Source organism: Mastomys coucha, unplaced genomic scaffold (genome assembly GCF_008632895.1).
Source record: "Mastomys coucha isolate ucsf_1 unplaced genomic scaffold, UCSF_Mcou_1 pScaffold9, whole genome shotgun sequence".
NCBI lineage: Eukaryota > Metazoa > Chordata > Mammalia > Rodentia > Muridae > Mastomys > Mastomys coucha.
Genome location: NW_022196915.1, coordinates 13,255,716 through 13,270,958, shown reverse-complemented (window position 1 = coordinate 13,270,958; position 15,243 = coordinate 13,255,716). Strand labels below are relative to the sequence as shown.

Below are 15,243 nucleotides of genomic sequence, written 5' to 3'. Positions count from 1 at the left end.
TGCTTGTCTGGATGTTTTCTCATCAGTAACAGCCTCAACCATTATTTGTCTCTTCTGATTAGTCTTCTCTTCCCCCGTCCATCCCCAGGTCTCCTATCAAATGATAAAAGTCAATTCTTGGCAAAGCAGCGGAGCCTAACCCTGCTACAGCATTATGGCTGGGGCAAAGAATGTTTTCTTCTGTTCTATCAGGCAAGTAGGTGCCACAGCGTGCTTGTGGAGATCAGGGGACAGTTTTGGGAAATCCATCATGTTCTTCTACTGCGGGACACACAGGGCAGAACTCAGATGTTTAAGTTTGCGTGCCAAGTGTTTTTACTCATTGGCATCTCATTGGTCTAGTAACTCATTTAAAAAAAAAAAACTTTTAGGGGGCTGGCGAGATGGCTCAATGGCTAAGAGCACTGGCTGTTCTTCCAAAGGTCCTGAGTTCAAATCCCAGCAACCACATGGTGGCTCACAACCACCACCTATAATGAGATCTGATGCCCTCTTCTGGTGCATCTGAAGACACTACAGTGTACTTGTTTATAATAAGAAATAAATCTAAAAAAAAAAAAATACTTTTTAGAGTTTAGAGTTATACTAAAGTTTTAGAAACAAGGCCTTCCAGTCTGGGCTAGTGCCCTGAGCAGACCTTGGGTGCGAACTCCAGACCTTGGGTTCGAACTCTGCAGCCAGTCCTATAACACCAGAGGAAGATCCACTCCCAGGTGCTTTAACACTCCCAGGATCATAGGATCAGAGAGGTGAGGAGGACACAACACCTGCCCCAATAGCAGAAGTAACTGGGACCAGCCACCCAGTCTCTCAGGAACTCCACCTGACCAGTGGTACAGGTTCATTCCAGTCTGAGCCAGTGCCCTGAGCAGACCTTGGGCTCAAATTCCGTAGCCAGTCCCACAACACTCAGAGGAAGATCCACTCACAGGCACTCTAACAGGCCCAGGTCCATAGGATCCCAAGATCCCAGGAGCTTAGTCACACCAGAATCTCAGGGACCCAGAGGCAGCTTGACTCCCAGGAGCTCTGACACACCCAGGATCTTAGGATCACAGGATCACAGAATCACAGGATCACAGACACAGGTGAACTCTGAGGAGTTCTGACACAACTAGGATCACAGGAAGGACAGGCTCCAGTCAGATATACTATATAGGTAAATAGCACTAGAGATAATCAGATGGTGGGAGGCAAGTGTAAAAACATAAGCCACAGAAACCAAGGTTACTTGGCACCATCAGAACCCAATTCTCCCACCATAGCAAGTCCTGAATACACCATCAGACGGGAAAAGCAAGATTTGGATCTAAAATCACTTCTCATGATGGTGATAGAGGATTTTCAGAAGGACATAAATAACTCCCTTAAAGAAATACAAAAGAACACAGGTAAACAGCTAGAAGCCCTAAAAGGGGAAACACAAAAATCCCTTAAAGAATTACAGGAGAACACAATCAAACAGGTAAAGGAAATGAACAAAACCATACAGGATCTAAAACTGGAAATAGAAACAATAAAGAAATCAGAAAGGGAGACAACCCTGGAGTTAGTAAACCTAGGAAAGAGATCAGGAGTCATAGATGCAAGCATCACCAACAGAATACAAGAGATAGAAGAGAGAATCTCAGGGGCAGAAGATACCATAGAAAACATTGACACAACAATCAAAGAAAATGCAAGAAGCAAAAAGCTCCTAACCCAAAACATCCAGGAAATCCAGGACACAATGAGAAGACCAAACCTAAAGATAATAGGTATAGAAGAGAGTGAAGACTCCCAACTCAAAGAGCCAGTAAATATCTTCAACAAAATTATAAAAGAAAACTTCCCTAACCTAAAGAAAGAGATGTCCATTAACATATAAGAAGCCCACAGAACTCCAAAGAGACTGGACCAGAAAAGAAATTCCTCCCATCACATAATCAAAATACCAAATGCACTAAAAAAGAAAGAATATTAAAAGCAGTAAGGAAAAAGGTCAAGTAACATATAAAGACAGACCTATCAGAATTACACCAGACTTCTCACCAGAGACTATGAAATCTAGAAGATCCTGGGCAGATGTCATACAGACCCTACGAGAATACAAGTGCCAGCCCATGCTACTATATCCAGCAAAACTCTCAATTACCATAGATGGAGAAACCAAGATATTCCATGACAAAACCAAATTTACACAGAATCTTTGGATAAATCCAGCCCTACAAGGGATAATAGATGGAAAACACCAACACAAGGAGGGAAACTACACCTTCGAAAAAGCAAGAAAGTAATCTTTCAACAAACCCAAAAAACAATAACCACACAAACACAATTCCACCTCTAACAACAAAAATAACAGGAAGTAACAATCACTTTTCCTTAATATCTCTTAACATCAATGGACTCAATTCCCCCCAAAAAGACATAGACTAACAGACTGGATACTAAACAGGACCCAGTATTTTGCTACATACAGGAAACTCACCTCAGTGACAAAGACAGACACTACCTCAGAGTAAAAGGTTGGAAAACAATTTACCAATCAAATGGTCTCAAGAAACAAGCTGGAGAAGCCATTCCAATATTGAATAAAATAAACTCTCAACCAAAAGTTATGAAAAAAAAAAAAAGATAAGGAAGGACACTTCATACTGGTCAAAGGAAAAAAAAAATCTACCAAGATGAAACTCTCAATTCTGAACATCTATGCTACAAATGCAAGGGCACCTACATTCTTAAAAGAATCTTTACTAAAGCTCAAAGCACACATTGCACCTCATAAAATAATTGTGGGAGACTTCAACACCCCACTCTCAGACAGATCATGGCAACAGAAACTAAACAAAGACACAGTGAAAGTAACAGAAGTTATGAATCAAGTGGATCTAACAGATATTTATAGAACATTTCATCCTAAAGCAAAAGAATATATCTTCTTTTCAGCACCTCATGGTACCTTCTCCAAAACTGACCGTCACAAAACAGGCTTCAACAGAAATAATCCCTTGCATCCTATCAGATCACTGCAAACAAAGGCTGGTCATAAATTCCAACAAAAACAACGGAAAGCACACACACACACACACACACATGGAAGCTGAAAAACACTCTACTCAATGATAACTTGGTCAGGCAAGAAATAAAGAAATTAAAGACTTTTTAGAATTTAATTAAAATGAAGACACATCATACCAAAACTTATAGGACACAATGAAAGCATGAGGGAAGCAGAAGGTAGGAGGAAACTCAGCTCTAAGTGCCTCCAAAAAGAAACTGAAGAGCGCTTACTCTAGTAGTTTAACAGCACACCTGAAAGCTCTAGAACAAAAAGCAGCAAATACACCCAAGAGGAGTAGAGCAGGAAATAATCAAACTAAATAGAAACAAAAAGAACTATACAAAGAATCAACAAAACCAGGAGCTGGTTCTTTGAGAAAATCAACAAGATATTTATAGAATATTTAAACCCTTAGCCAGACTAACCAGAGGGAACAGGACAGTATCCAAATCAACAAAATCGGAAATGAAAAGGGAGATATAACAACGAAGTATATCTTGAAATAACTAACCTGTTTATTGAATATCAACAGTTGAAAATATGAAAATCATGTTCTACAAACATCATGGAAATATTATTGATAATTTCACTGTGTTTGAACTTAGCATTTTCTTAATGTTTAACTTCAAAGAGTTTTTGCTATTTTTAATTTTTTTAAAATATACTTACTGATAAAATAGTTTCTCTCCTAGAAACATTGATAATCTTTTTAAAGTAAACGGATTGTTAGATAATGTAAAAAAAAAACCCACAAAATTGGAAACCATAATATATATATACAAAATACTAGTAAGACAAAAATGCCCAAACAAAGCAATATGAGGCACAAGGTCTGCTGAAATTGCACTGCCACTTCCCCTCAACAGCAGGACCCCATCTCACCTGAACCTGTGTGTGCTGCTGCAGCCTCTGTGAGTTTATATGCGGGATGCTGGATTTCTACTTAGCAAATTCAATAATCTTAAATATCGTCTTATTATTTCATGTGACCTTTCTTTATTTACACCACAACTCTCATAACCTTTTCTGCCACACACAAAGCCTCTAATTTTGTCATAATATATTTTTATTTTAAATTATCTTTTAACACAAAATCTTATTTTACTATATAAAATTCACTCTCGTCCAAACTATTTCCCTTTTTCATTAGCCTTCCTTATCAACAGTAAATTTCATATCTATGACTTTAGATCTCTTTCCCTTACATGATGGTGGCTCCTTTCTGCCTTTTTGAAATATCTTTCTCATCCTGAAAATACCTATTTCTTAATAAAACAACTGTATTTTAGGTGAATACTCAGAAAACTGCACATGAAACAAAAGGGAAAACATGCACATGCTTTGCAAATGCTTAACAACCGTAAACACAGCAAAACTTTACATTTTAAGACATAAAGTTAGGTAACTGTCCACAAAGGAGAAATTATGTAATGAAATACATTAAGATTAAAAAGAAAGAAAGAAAGAAAGAAAAAAGAAATATGTATTTTGAACTAAGAGTTTTATTAGATTAAGAAAATGATGCCAGGTGTGGAGCACGTCTTTAGTCCCAGTACTTGGGAGGCAGAAGTAGGCAGATCTCTGAGTTTGAGGCCAGCCTGATCTACAAAGTGAGCTCCAAGACAGCCAGGGCTACACAGAGGAACCCAGTCTTGAATAACAAAACAAAAGCAAACAAATATAGGTTAAGAAAAAGAATAGTTCTCAACTTCCACTGTTTCTTTCTCAGTGGCAATTACCTATTTAAACTGGATTTTGATATTTACTTTCAGTTTTTAGAAAACATGCTTGTGCTGTGCACTCTTTAGAGATAATTTCACTGACTTTCTACTATGACTTATAAAGATAAACTTTCTGATCAAATTCTTAAAACTCTGTGTTTGTGGGTGAAGGAGTTAGTCCTACACTGCTGGTTGCGTTTGAGTTCTGTCTCCAGATTTCTGTAATTTAAGTAGAACTATAAGCAAGACTCTCCTTAAATCTTATGGTTGTAAAATAAAATTTGCATGAATAAGATGACTGGTGAGATGTTTTCTGTTTTAAAGGAGGCTTTGATGAATTCTTTCAGAGTGGAGAAGTACTCTAAAATTGCACATGATGTTATGAGATACAAGGAGAACAATTTCTACATTGAGAAGTGAGGAGACAGGGCTAAGTATCTCTCCATGGGAGTCCTAAACCTCTGATGGAAACCCAGATGCTGTGCATGCTAGTGCTGTGAGGACTGGTGCTGGGCTGGCACTGGGCTGACCCAGGGTTTTGTGGTTCACATTTTATCTCAATACGCATCTTAGGTCATACCTCATACATGTAGTCATAGACTAGGCCCTTTTCATCAAATGGACATTCCCATTTACTGATAAGAAATGGTATTGGGGCTTCTTCATTTTTTCCTGTTACAACTGATCGCAGGAAATTATCAAAAGCAAGACGACCATCCGTATCACAACTTGCTCCAATTGACCAAATCAAAGAGAACATAAAGGAGGCCTGTTGAGTGAAAAAAATTATTTTATAGTGATTATTTTTTAAAGAAAATTTAGGGGAGACAACTAAAATGTAATATAAGACCTGTTTAAAGTACTTGGAAAGGTCCTGCAGAGACAAAAAATAGAATTGAGTATAGATAAATAACATAAAGAATCATTTCTTTGGCAATCATGATTAAGAAAAAAAAACTTAAATGCCTACACAAATGGCCTAGGAACATTTCTTAATTTATCCTCAAATAAATTCCTACCGGTAAAAATGATGTATGTATAAAATATTTGTCCCATTACTATTTCTTCAACAGGTATTCTGGTTATTTAGAGTGTGCTATACAAACTGATGTTGTTGGTGTTCTGCCAGGTATGCTCCTCCCCACAGTTACCTGGCCCCCTCCTCTCTCTCTTACTCCTGCTTCTCTCTCTTGCTTCTTGCCCCTTTGTTCCCCCCTCTCTCCATTTCCTTCCCCCCCCCCCACGTGGTTATGGCTGGCCCCTATTTCTCTACTCTCTCCTTCTCTCTGCTTTTCTCTGCCTCTGCTATCCTCTTAACTTCCCTCCCTATGCCCCAAATAAACTCTACTCTATACTATTCCAGTGTGTGTCTTGTCCCTCAGGGCTTCCCCCTTGGCATGGGCCCACTGAGGCACCCCCTTCCCTCACACCTCACCAGAACTTTTTGTTTTTGTTTTTGTTTTTTTGTTTTTGAGACAAGATTTCTCTGTGTAGCCCTGACTGTCCTGGAACTCACTCTGTAGACCAGGCTGGCCTCGAACTCAGAAATCCGCCTGCCTCTGCCTCCCAAGTGCTGGGATTAAAGGTGTATGCCAACACTGCCCAGCCAGAATATATTCTTACTCTTTTTATGATCAGATGTATATACAGTTTTTAAAAATGATATAGCTATAACGCTGACATGAAGAAATCAAGTTAGATACCAATTAAGATGCAAATTAGTAAATATAGTATATTAACACATATAAAATATACACACAAAAGAGTATATATGTAAATTATCATTATAGGGCTCTGTGAAGCACTAATAAGAGTTGCCTTGGGTATAGCTGGGGGACTGGTTGAGTGGAGAATATCTCTGGTGCCTTTTGAATTGTATTCAATGTGTATGCTTTATCTGGCTAAAAAAATTATCCTCAAATTTTCATTCAAGAATCTGTCTACATAAGTCTTATAATATGATTCTGAAACATTTGATAAAGTTGGGAGTCCGGGATTATCAAGAGAACAAAAGTTTTCTGGAAGTACAAAATTTTATATAGAGATGAACTATTCCTGGAATAGTTATATAAAAGCAAACAATGCTAATGCAGAAGAATGAAAAGACAACTCCAAACATAAGGAGAAAATGGATTTACCAACTTGACATAACACATTTGTGAAAGGCAGAAGGAGAGAAGGCAGGCAGAAAGCAGGTTAGAGTTGGCAGGACACCTGGGACAAGAGATGTCCAAGACAGAGGTCTCAAGCTAAAAAATTATATTACATTTTAGTTATTTTTTGTTATATGAGTGTGCTTGTGCATGTGCGCATGTGTGTTTGTGTACCTGTGTGTGCGCACACATGTAGGCATGCACAAAAGCACACTTGTGGAGGTCAGAGGACAACTGGTGGCAGATGACTCTCTTCTTCCCACTCATGTGACTCCCAGAGAGTCAGGCTTAGCAGCACCTGCCTTTACCCACTGTGCTATCTCTATCTCCCTGGTAGCAACAACGAGGAGGAAGACGTAAGAGGGAAACGCTCCTGTCATAAACTGGAAGAAAAAAGGAGAGGAGTTGCATGAAGAACAAGGTGGTAGATTGGAATGAGTCATAGACAGGAACAAAGAGTTTTAAACATTTTCTTCTTGGAAAAAAGAAAGCATCTTCAACAAATGCTGCTGGTCTAACTGGATGTCTGCGTGTAGAAGAATGCAGATAGATCCATGTTTATCACCCTGCACAAAACTCAAGACCAGGTAGATCAAGGACCTCAACATGAAACTGGGTACACTAAATCTCATAGAAGAGAATGTGGGAATACCCATGAACACATTGGTACAGGATACAACTCCCTGAACAGAACACCAATGGCTCAGCATCTAAGATCAACAATTGATAAATAGGACCTCATGAAACTTCAAAGCTTCTGTAAGGCAAAGGACAATGTCAATAGGCCAAACCATAAGCCTACAGATTGGGAAAGGATCTCGAAAAAACCTACATCTAACAGAGAGCTAATATCAAAATTATACAAAGGACTATAGAAATTAGAAATCAACAAATATCCCAATGGAGTACAGGGCTAAACAGATAACTCTCAACAGAGGAATCTCAAATGGCCTAGAAGCATTTAAAGAAAAGTTCAATGTCCTTAGTCATCAGGGAGATATAAATCCACCTCACACCAGTCAAGATGACTAAGATAAAAAAAAAAAAAAAAAACTTAAGTGACACCTCATGCTGTTGAGGATGTGGAGAAAGGGGATGTGGAGAAAGGGGAACACTTCTCCACTGTTGGTGGGATTGCAAACTGGTACAACCACTTTGGAATCTGGCAGTTTCTCAGAATATTGGAAATAGTTCTACCTGAAGACCGAGCTTTAATGCTCCTGGGTATATACCCAAAAGATGCTCCACCATACCATAAGGACAGGTGTTCCACTCACTATGTTCACAATTTGTAATAGCCAGAAACTGAAAACAACCCAGATATTGCACAACCAACAAATGGATACAGAAAATGTGGTTCATTTATACGTAGAATACTATTAGCTATTAAAAACAAGGACATCATGAATTTTGCAGGCAAATGAATGGAACTAAAATATATTATCCTGAGTGAGATAACAAAAGGACATGGTATGTACTCACTGATAAATGGATATTAGCTATAAAGTACAGGATACCCTAGATACCGCCCCCCCCCAAATCCAAAGTATAGTTCAACAAGAAGGAAGACCCAATCCAGGATGCTTGAATCACCCTTGCAGGGAGGGACAAAATACTCATAGGAGGCAGAGAGAAGAAGGGAACTGGATGGAAGATGAGAGTGGAAGAGGAGCAGACTCAGGTATGGGGAGAGACAGGAGAGAGGGACAGAGGTCTAGGAGAATGAATGGAAATCTGAAGTTGCCAGGGGTAACAAACATGGGGCAAATCTCTAGGAAGTCCCAGAGACCTGGGATGGGAGAAGCTCCTTGGAGTCAATGTGGGTGACCTTAGCCAAGATCCCTAACAATGGGGACATGGTGTCTGAAGAGGCCATGGTACCTGAAGAGGCCACCTCCTGTAGCCAGACAGGACTCTCAGTGGAGGGAAAAGGACACCAACCCTCCCACAAAACTTTTAACCCAAAATTTGTTCTGTCTAAAGGAAATGTAGGGACAAAGATCTAAAAGAAATGTAGGGAGAAAGATGGAACAGAGACTGAGGGAATGGTCAACCAATAACTGTCCCAACATGAAACCTATCCCATGAGCAAGCACCAGTCCCTGATATTATTAATGATACTCTTGTATGCTTGCAGACAGGAGCCTAGCATAACTGTCCTCTGAGAGACTCCACCCAGCAGCTGACTGAAACAGATGCAGATACCCACAGCCAAACACTGGACGGAGGTAGGGGACTCTTATGGAAGAATTAGGGTAAGGATTGAAAGCCTGGAAGGGGATAGGAACCCCACAGGAGGACAAACAGTCAACTAACCTGGACCCCTAGAAGCTCTCAGAGACTGAGCCACCAACCAAAGAACATGCATAGGCTGGAACGAGGCCCCAGGCACATATGTAGCACAAATAGTTCTTCAATAGGTGCGCTTGTCTGGCCTCAGTGGGAAAGGTTGAGCCTAATCTGGAAGAGACTGGATGCACCAGAGTTGGGTGATACCCAGGGGGTCCTACTGTCTCAGAGAAGAAGAGGAAGAAGGATGAAGGGAGGGACTCTGTGAGTGGGGGGTGGCAAAGGGGGGACAACATTTGGGATGTTAATTAATTAATTAATTAATTAATTTTTTAAAGATGTGGAATTAAACCAAATTTTTTTTGTCTCTCTCTGGTAATTTCTGTGCACTATTGCCATTGTCTTTGTCCTTCTTTGAACTCCAGACATTAACCAACGACTATACTACTGTGTCCTAAAGAATCTTCCATGGATTCTGCCTGTATCTACCTATCTGGGTTGGATACCTTCTCAAAGTCTTTCATAGGTAGTTTCTAGGCTGACTAAACTCCTGCTTAGCACTAAGACAAAAATCAATTATGCAAAAGCAAATGAGTTTAATACTGTACCACCTCATCAGGGGAATATCCACATATGGTATTTGATAAAGCACAGCACAGTTTGAGTCCACTCTGACATACTTTATTTCCTGTAGAATTGTTTTTAGAATCAGAAGACCAGGTCAGGCCTACTTAGTGTTCTCAGCTGTCCTTTAGTGATCACCAGAATCTGCTCCAGGTCTTATAAAGGTCTTTCTGCATATGAACATTATTTTCTATAACCATACTTTGTGTTTAAAACCACTTTAAATATAAAACCAACCATAGTCCAGACACGAATGTGCTTGCTATTGGGTTCATTTTCCACCACAGTACAGAGCAGTATTTCAATGAGGCGTGTGAGTGCCACAACTGCATTGATGTCACTTGTAGGAATCAGCTCCTGCAAAAGGGAAAATAATAAAATGTTTTTAAATTTTTCCATTTTACTTGGAGAAGAAATGAAAGTAAATATTGCATTTAATAAAATTGAATAAGAACATATACAGTATTGATATGTTTTAAAATAACATTTAAACTTACAGAAAATAAACTGTAGGTACAATAAAGACATTTCTCAAGGATTTTGAGTTTAGTTTAGTGCATAACAAAATTGTACATGATGCATTCTTATCCTCAGTCCTCTGACAAGTGGTAACTTGGTATGTAAGAAAATTAATGATGTTCTAAGAGTAGCAGAAATGAAACCTCTGACAACCATTCATTCAGTTATTTATCCTATGCTTATGAAAGACAAATTATATACTTAAATAGTCATAGAGCAAGCTGAGAGAAGTAGAAACAAGAGATATGATCCCTGAAAAGAAGCAACTCTAACAGAAAAGTATAATATAGTGAGATAATTATATAAAAGAGCCAGTCTTAGAAGAGAGATGTTGCTATAGCACTTGGGGTAGAAATAGGCCCAGAAATTAGTTCCAGGCAACCTGGAAGACAAATGACAAACACTTTCCCAGAGAAGAAGCTGAACTGAATTTTCAATGGAAATAAAAATTAGGTAAATAGAAACAATAAAAAAAGCACAAATGGAGGCAACCCTGGAGATGGAAAACCTAGGCAAGAGATCAGGTGCTACAGATGCAGGCATCAGCAATACAATACAAGAGATGGAAGAGAGAATCTCAGGCATAGAAGATACCATAGAAGATATTGACAAAACAGTCAAAGGAAATACAAAGTGCATAAAGTTCCTAACCCAAAACATCCAGGAAATGAATGTTTCCTGGATGAAAAGAACAAACCTAAGAATAATAGGAATAAAAGAGGGCCAGAAAACAACTTCAGCAAAATCATAGAAGACTTCCCTAACCTAAAGAAAGAGATAGTAATAAATGTACAAGAAGCCTATAGAACACCAAATAGACTGGATTAAAAAAAATCCTCTTGCCATACAATAATCAAAATGCCAAAGGTACAGAACAAAGAAAGAATATTAAAAGCTATAAGAGGAAAAGGCCAAGTAACATATAAAGGCAGACCTATCAGAATTATACCAGACTTCTCAACAGAGATACTAAAAGCCAGAAGATCTTGAACAGATGTCATACAGACCCTAAGAGAACACAGATATTAGCCCAGGCTACTATACCCAGAAAAACTATCAATTATCATAGATGGAGAAAGCAAAATATTCTATGGCAAAATCGAATTTAAACAATATCTTTCTACTAATCCAGCCCTTCGGAGGATGCTAGAAGGAAAATTCCATCACAAGGAGGAAAACTACACAAGAAAAACCAATAAATTAGTCATCTCACAACAAACCCAAAAGAAAATAATCACATACACATCATCTCCAACAACAAAAATAACAGTCATTGGTCTTTAATATCTCTCGACATCAACGGACTCAATTCCCAATAAAAAGCCACAGGCTAGCAGACTGGATACATAAACAGGATCTATCATTTTGCTGCATACAAGAAACATGCCTCAGCTACAAAGATGACACTACTTCATAGTAAAGTACTGGAAAAAAAGTTTTCCAAGCAAACTGTCCCAAGAAACAAGCTGGAATAGCCATATTCTAATATCCAATAAAATAGTCTTTCAACCAAAAGTTATCAAAAGAGATGGGAAGGATACTTCATACTCATCAAAGGAAAAATCACCAAGATGATCTCTCAATTCTAAACATCTATTCCCCAAATGCAAGAGCAACCACATTTGTAAAAGAAACATTACTGAAGCTTAAAGCATACATTTAACCTCACACAATAATAGTAGGAGACTTCAACAACCCACTCTCAGCAATGGACAGATCATGAGAACAGAAACTAAACAGAGACACAGTGAACCTAACAAAAGTTATGAACCAAATGGATTTAACAGATATCTATACAACATTTCACCCTAAAACAAAAGAATATAATTTCTTCTCAGCACCTCATGGTACCTTCTCCAAAATTGACCATATAATTGGTAACAAAACAGACCTCACCAGATACAAGAAGATTGAAATAATCCCATGCATCCTATCAGATCACCATGGACTAAGGCTGTTTTTCAATAGCAACAAAAACAATACAAGCCTACATACTCATGGAAACTGAACAACTCTCTACTCAATAATAACTTGGTCAGGCAAGAAACAAAGAAAGAAATTAAGGATTTTCTAGAATTTAACAAAAATGAAGGCACAGCATACCCAAATTTATGGGACAGAATGAAAAGCAGTGCTAAGATGAAAATGTATAGCACTGAGTACCTTCATAGAGAAATTGGAGAGATCCTATTCTAGCAACTTAACAGCACGCCTGAAAACTCTAGAACAAAAAGAAGCAAACATACCCAAAGAGAAGTAGAAGGCAGGAAATAACCAAACTCAGGGCTGAAATCAACCAATTAGAAACAAAGAGAACAATACAAAGAATCAACAATACCATGAGCTGGTTCTTTGAGAAAATCAACAAGATAGATAAACCCTTAGCCAAGCTAAGGGTACAGAGACAGAATCCAAATTAACAAAATCTGAAATGAAAAGGGAGACATAACAACAGAAACTGAGGAAATTCAAAATATCATCAGATCTTACTACAAAAGCCAACCATTGGACTGAGGTCAGGGACCCCTATGGAAGAGTTTGGGGAAGGACTGAAGGAGCTGAAGAAGATGGCAATCCCATAGGAAGACCAACAGTATCAAGTAACTTGGACCTCTGGGAGTTCCCAGAAACTAAGCCACCAACCAAAGAGCATATATGGGCTGGTCCATGACCCCTGGCACATAAGTAGCAGGGGACTGCCTTGTCTAGCCTCAGTGGGAGAGGATGCGCCTAATTCTGTAGAGACTTGAGGCCCCAGGGAAGGGGGATGTCAGGTGTGTGTGTGTGTGTGTGTGTGTGTGTGTGTGTGTGTGTATGAAGGTGCTGGAGGGGAGCACTTTCTCAGAGGTAAAGCAGAGGTAGGATGAGGGAAAAACTCTGGGGGAGGGGGAGCCAATATTTGGAATGTAAATAAATAAAATAATTAAAAAATATATAGGAAGTACTTGGGATTTTTAAAGGTCTAGAAACTATGGTTTAATACAAATACTCTAGGTAAATTTAAGCTTTTGAGTTGTTTGTAATTTAAGCAATATAAAAGCAAAGGAAGATGCTTATGATCCTGAATTTGGGAGGTGGAGGCAAGAGGGTCAAAAGTTCAAGGTCCTCTTCAGTCATATAATAAGTTCAAGGCCAAAACAAATGAATGAACAAATAGTAAATTAACTAATTAATTAATAAAATAAAACAATGATAAAGAAAAACTGACTTTATTCATTGTAGCATTCTGACTGTAAATTTAACTGAGTTTACAGAACCTTCAGAAACTGGAATCAGTCAGAGAACTACGGTACTGTTACCTTGCATTTCTTCCTCCGAAATAGTAAAGAAGGTGGTACTAGCCAATTGAAAAGTTCTTTCAGCAGATTTTGATGTTCTAGTTCATTTAGAGGCTCATCCAATGAGTTCAACCATGAAACTACTAGTGGTTCCCATCCTAACTGTGAAGGTTCCAAATAAATCATGCCACAACGACTCACAGTGGCTGGCTGGAGAAAAAGCAGAGATTCCCATTTTTTTCCATTTCCAAAAAAAAAAGATTGCTTTTCAATTAGTGGCCCTTGACCATTACAATTAGTACTTATAAGTCCTTTCAGGATATATGTAGGCCGCTCCCAGTTTTATACTCTTAAAAAACACTACATGTTCCCAATACAGAAAACTATTTTCAGTCAGGTCCTTAGCCATCTTATACCTATTCATGTTTAGACATCTTCCTATCATGATTTGAAATGCCTAAACCTAACTAATCTCCTTGAAGAAGTCTTGAATCTTCTGCAAAACTAGGTCAAACACAAACATCTTCTAAGGTCTTTCTCCTCCCACTGCTCCCATGGATGCTTGGGCCCCTCTATGCTCTCAGGATGCTTACATGTGACTGTGCATTGGGATTATCCATTAGCATCTGCTCATCCGTTTTAAACATACATTGAGTCTTAGTCATCTGTCTACCTCCAGTGTTAAGCCCATCTTAGGACACAAAATATTTTCATTCAATAAATGAATAAACTATAAACTATAAACCGAACATTATATATTAAGAACTTACCGAAGCCTGTGAAAGGTCCATTGTTTCAAAGATGAGGCTCATTTGAGGGGACATTTGAATGATTTCTCCACTCATAAGGCAAAGCTAAAGGTAAATATTTTTCAAATATTTTAAAATTCAGATAGAATTGGTCTGTTTATAGATAAAAGATGTGCTGAGATATAAAGGCATGAATATGGATGAAAGCCAGAAAAAAATCCTAGTCTAGCCCTGTGTTTATGATGCCTCCTTAGCTTCTTTAATCTAAAACATTTCTTCTATCAAATATGTTCAAAACTTGAATTTATCAATTACATCCTTTCTCTCAAATTCCCATCTTTTCTATTATTATTAAAACTGCCTTATCTCAAGCTCCTTGGCTTAGAGATTATTAAATTTAATAATATCAGTGACTATTATTAACAACTATTCATATATCAAATTAATTTCACTACAAAGTATCTACTGCCTCCACTTTTTCTGTCTTGTTTCCTCCCTGCTCCTACAATCTTCATTCTAGACACAGCTTTATTCTCTCTAGTCATATGCCAATAATGAAGTGTCTAACACTTCTCGATTCAGCTCATTAGGTATAAAATAGAGTGGCAAAGAGTTGTACTGTACAATACGCTAGCCACTAGCCATGAAGGACTATTAGTATTTAACTTACCAATGTAGAATTAAATACAGTTCAGTTCTTCAACACCTTTGTTTTCTGGCTACACAAGATGATTTGAGAACGCTATGCATGCAGGCAAGCACTCTATTTCTAAGTTATCTCCCTACCCCAAGTTCAGTTCTTCAGCTACACTAAGCAATTCTGCAAATGAAGTGTTAGCAAGACACATGTCTGATGTCTACCTTAAC

General features: G+C 38.3%; 1 protein-coding gene across 2 annotated transcripts in view; it reads right to left on the bottom strand.

The window, feature by feature from the left end:
• The window catches only part of Dnah12 (dynein axonemal heavy chain 12), a 154,161-nt gene that overhangs the window by 76,956 nt on the left and 61,962 nt on the right, over nt 1–15,243 (bottom strand). For both annotated transcript variants that reach the window (XM_031361735.1, XM_031361736.1), the window contains exons 34-37: nt 14,398–14,481; nt 13,649–13,837; nt 10,068–10,187; nt 5,345–5,533 (exon numbers count right to left, since the gene is read on the bottom strand). In XM_031361735.1, the coding sequence (XP_031217595.1) occupies nt 5,345–5,533; nt 10,068–10,187; nt 13,649–13,837; nt 14,398–14,481 (582 nt within the window). The remainder of the gene's footprint in view (nt 1–5,344; nt 5,534–10,067; nt 10,188–13,648; nt 13,838–14,397; nt 14,482–15,243) is intronic.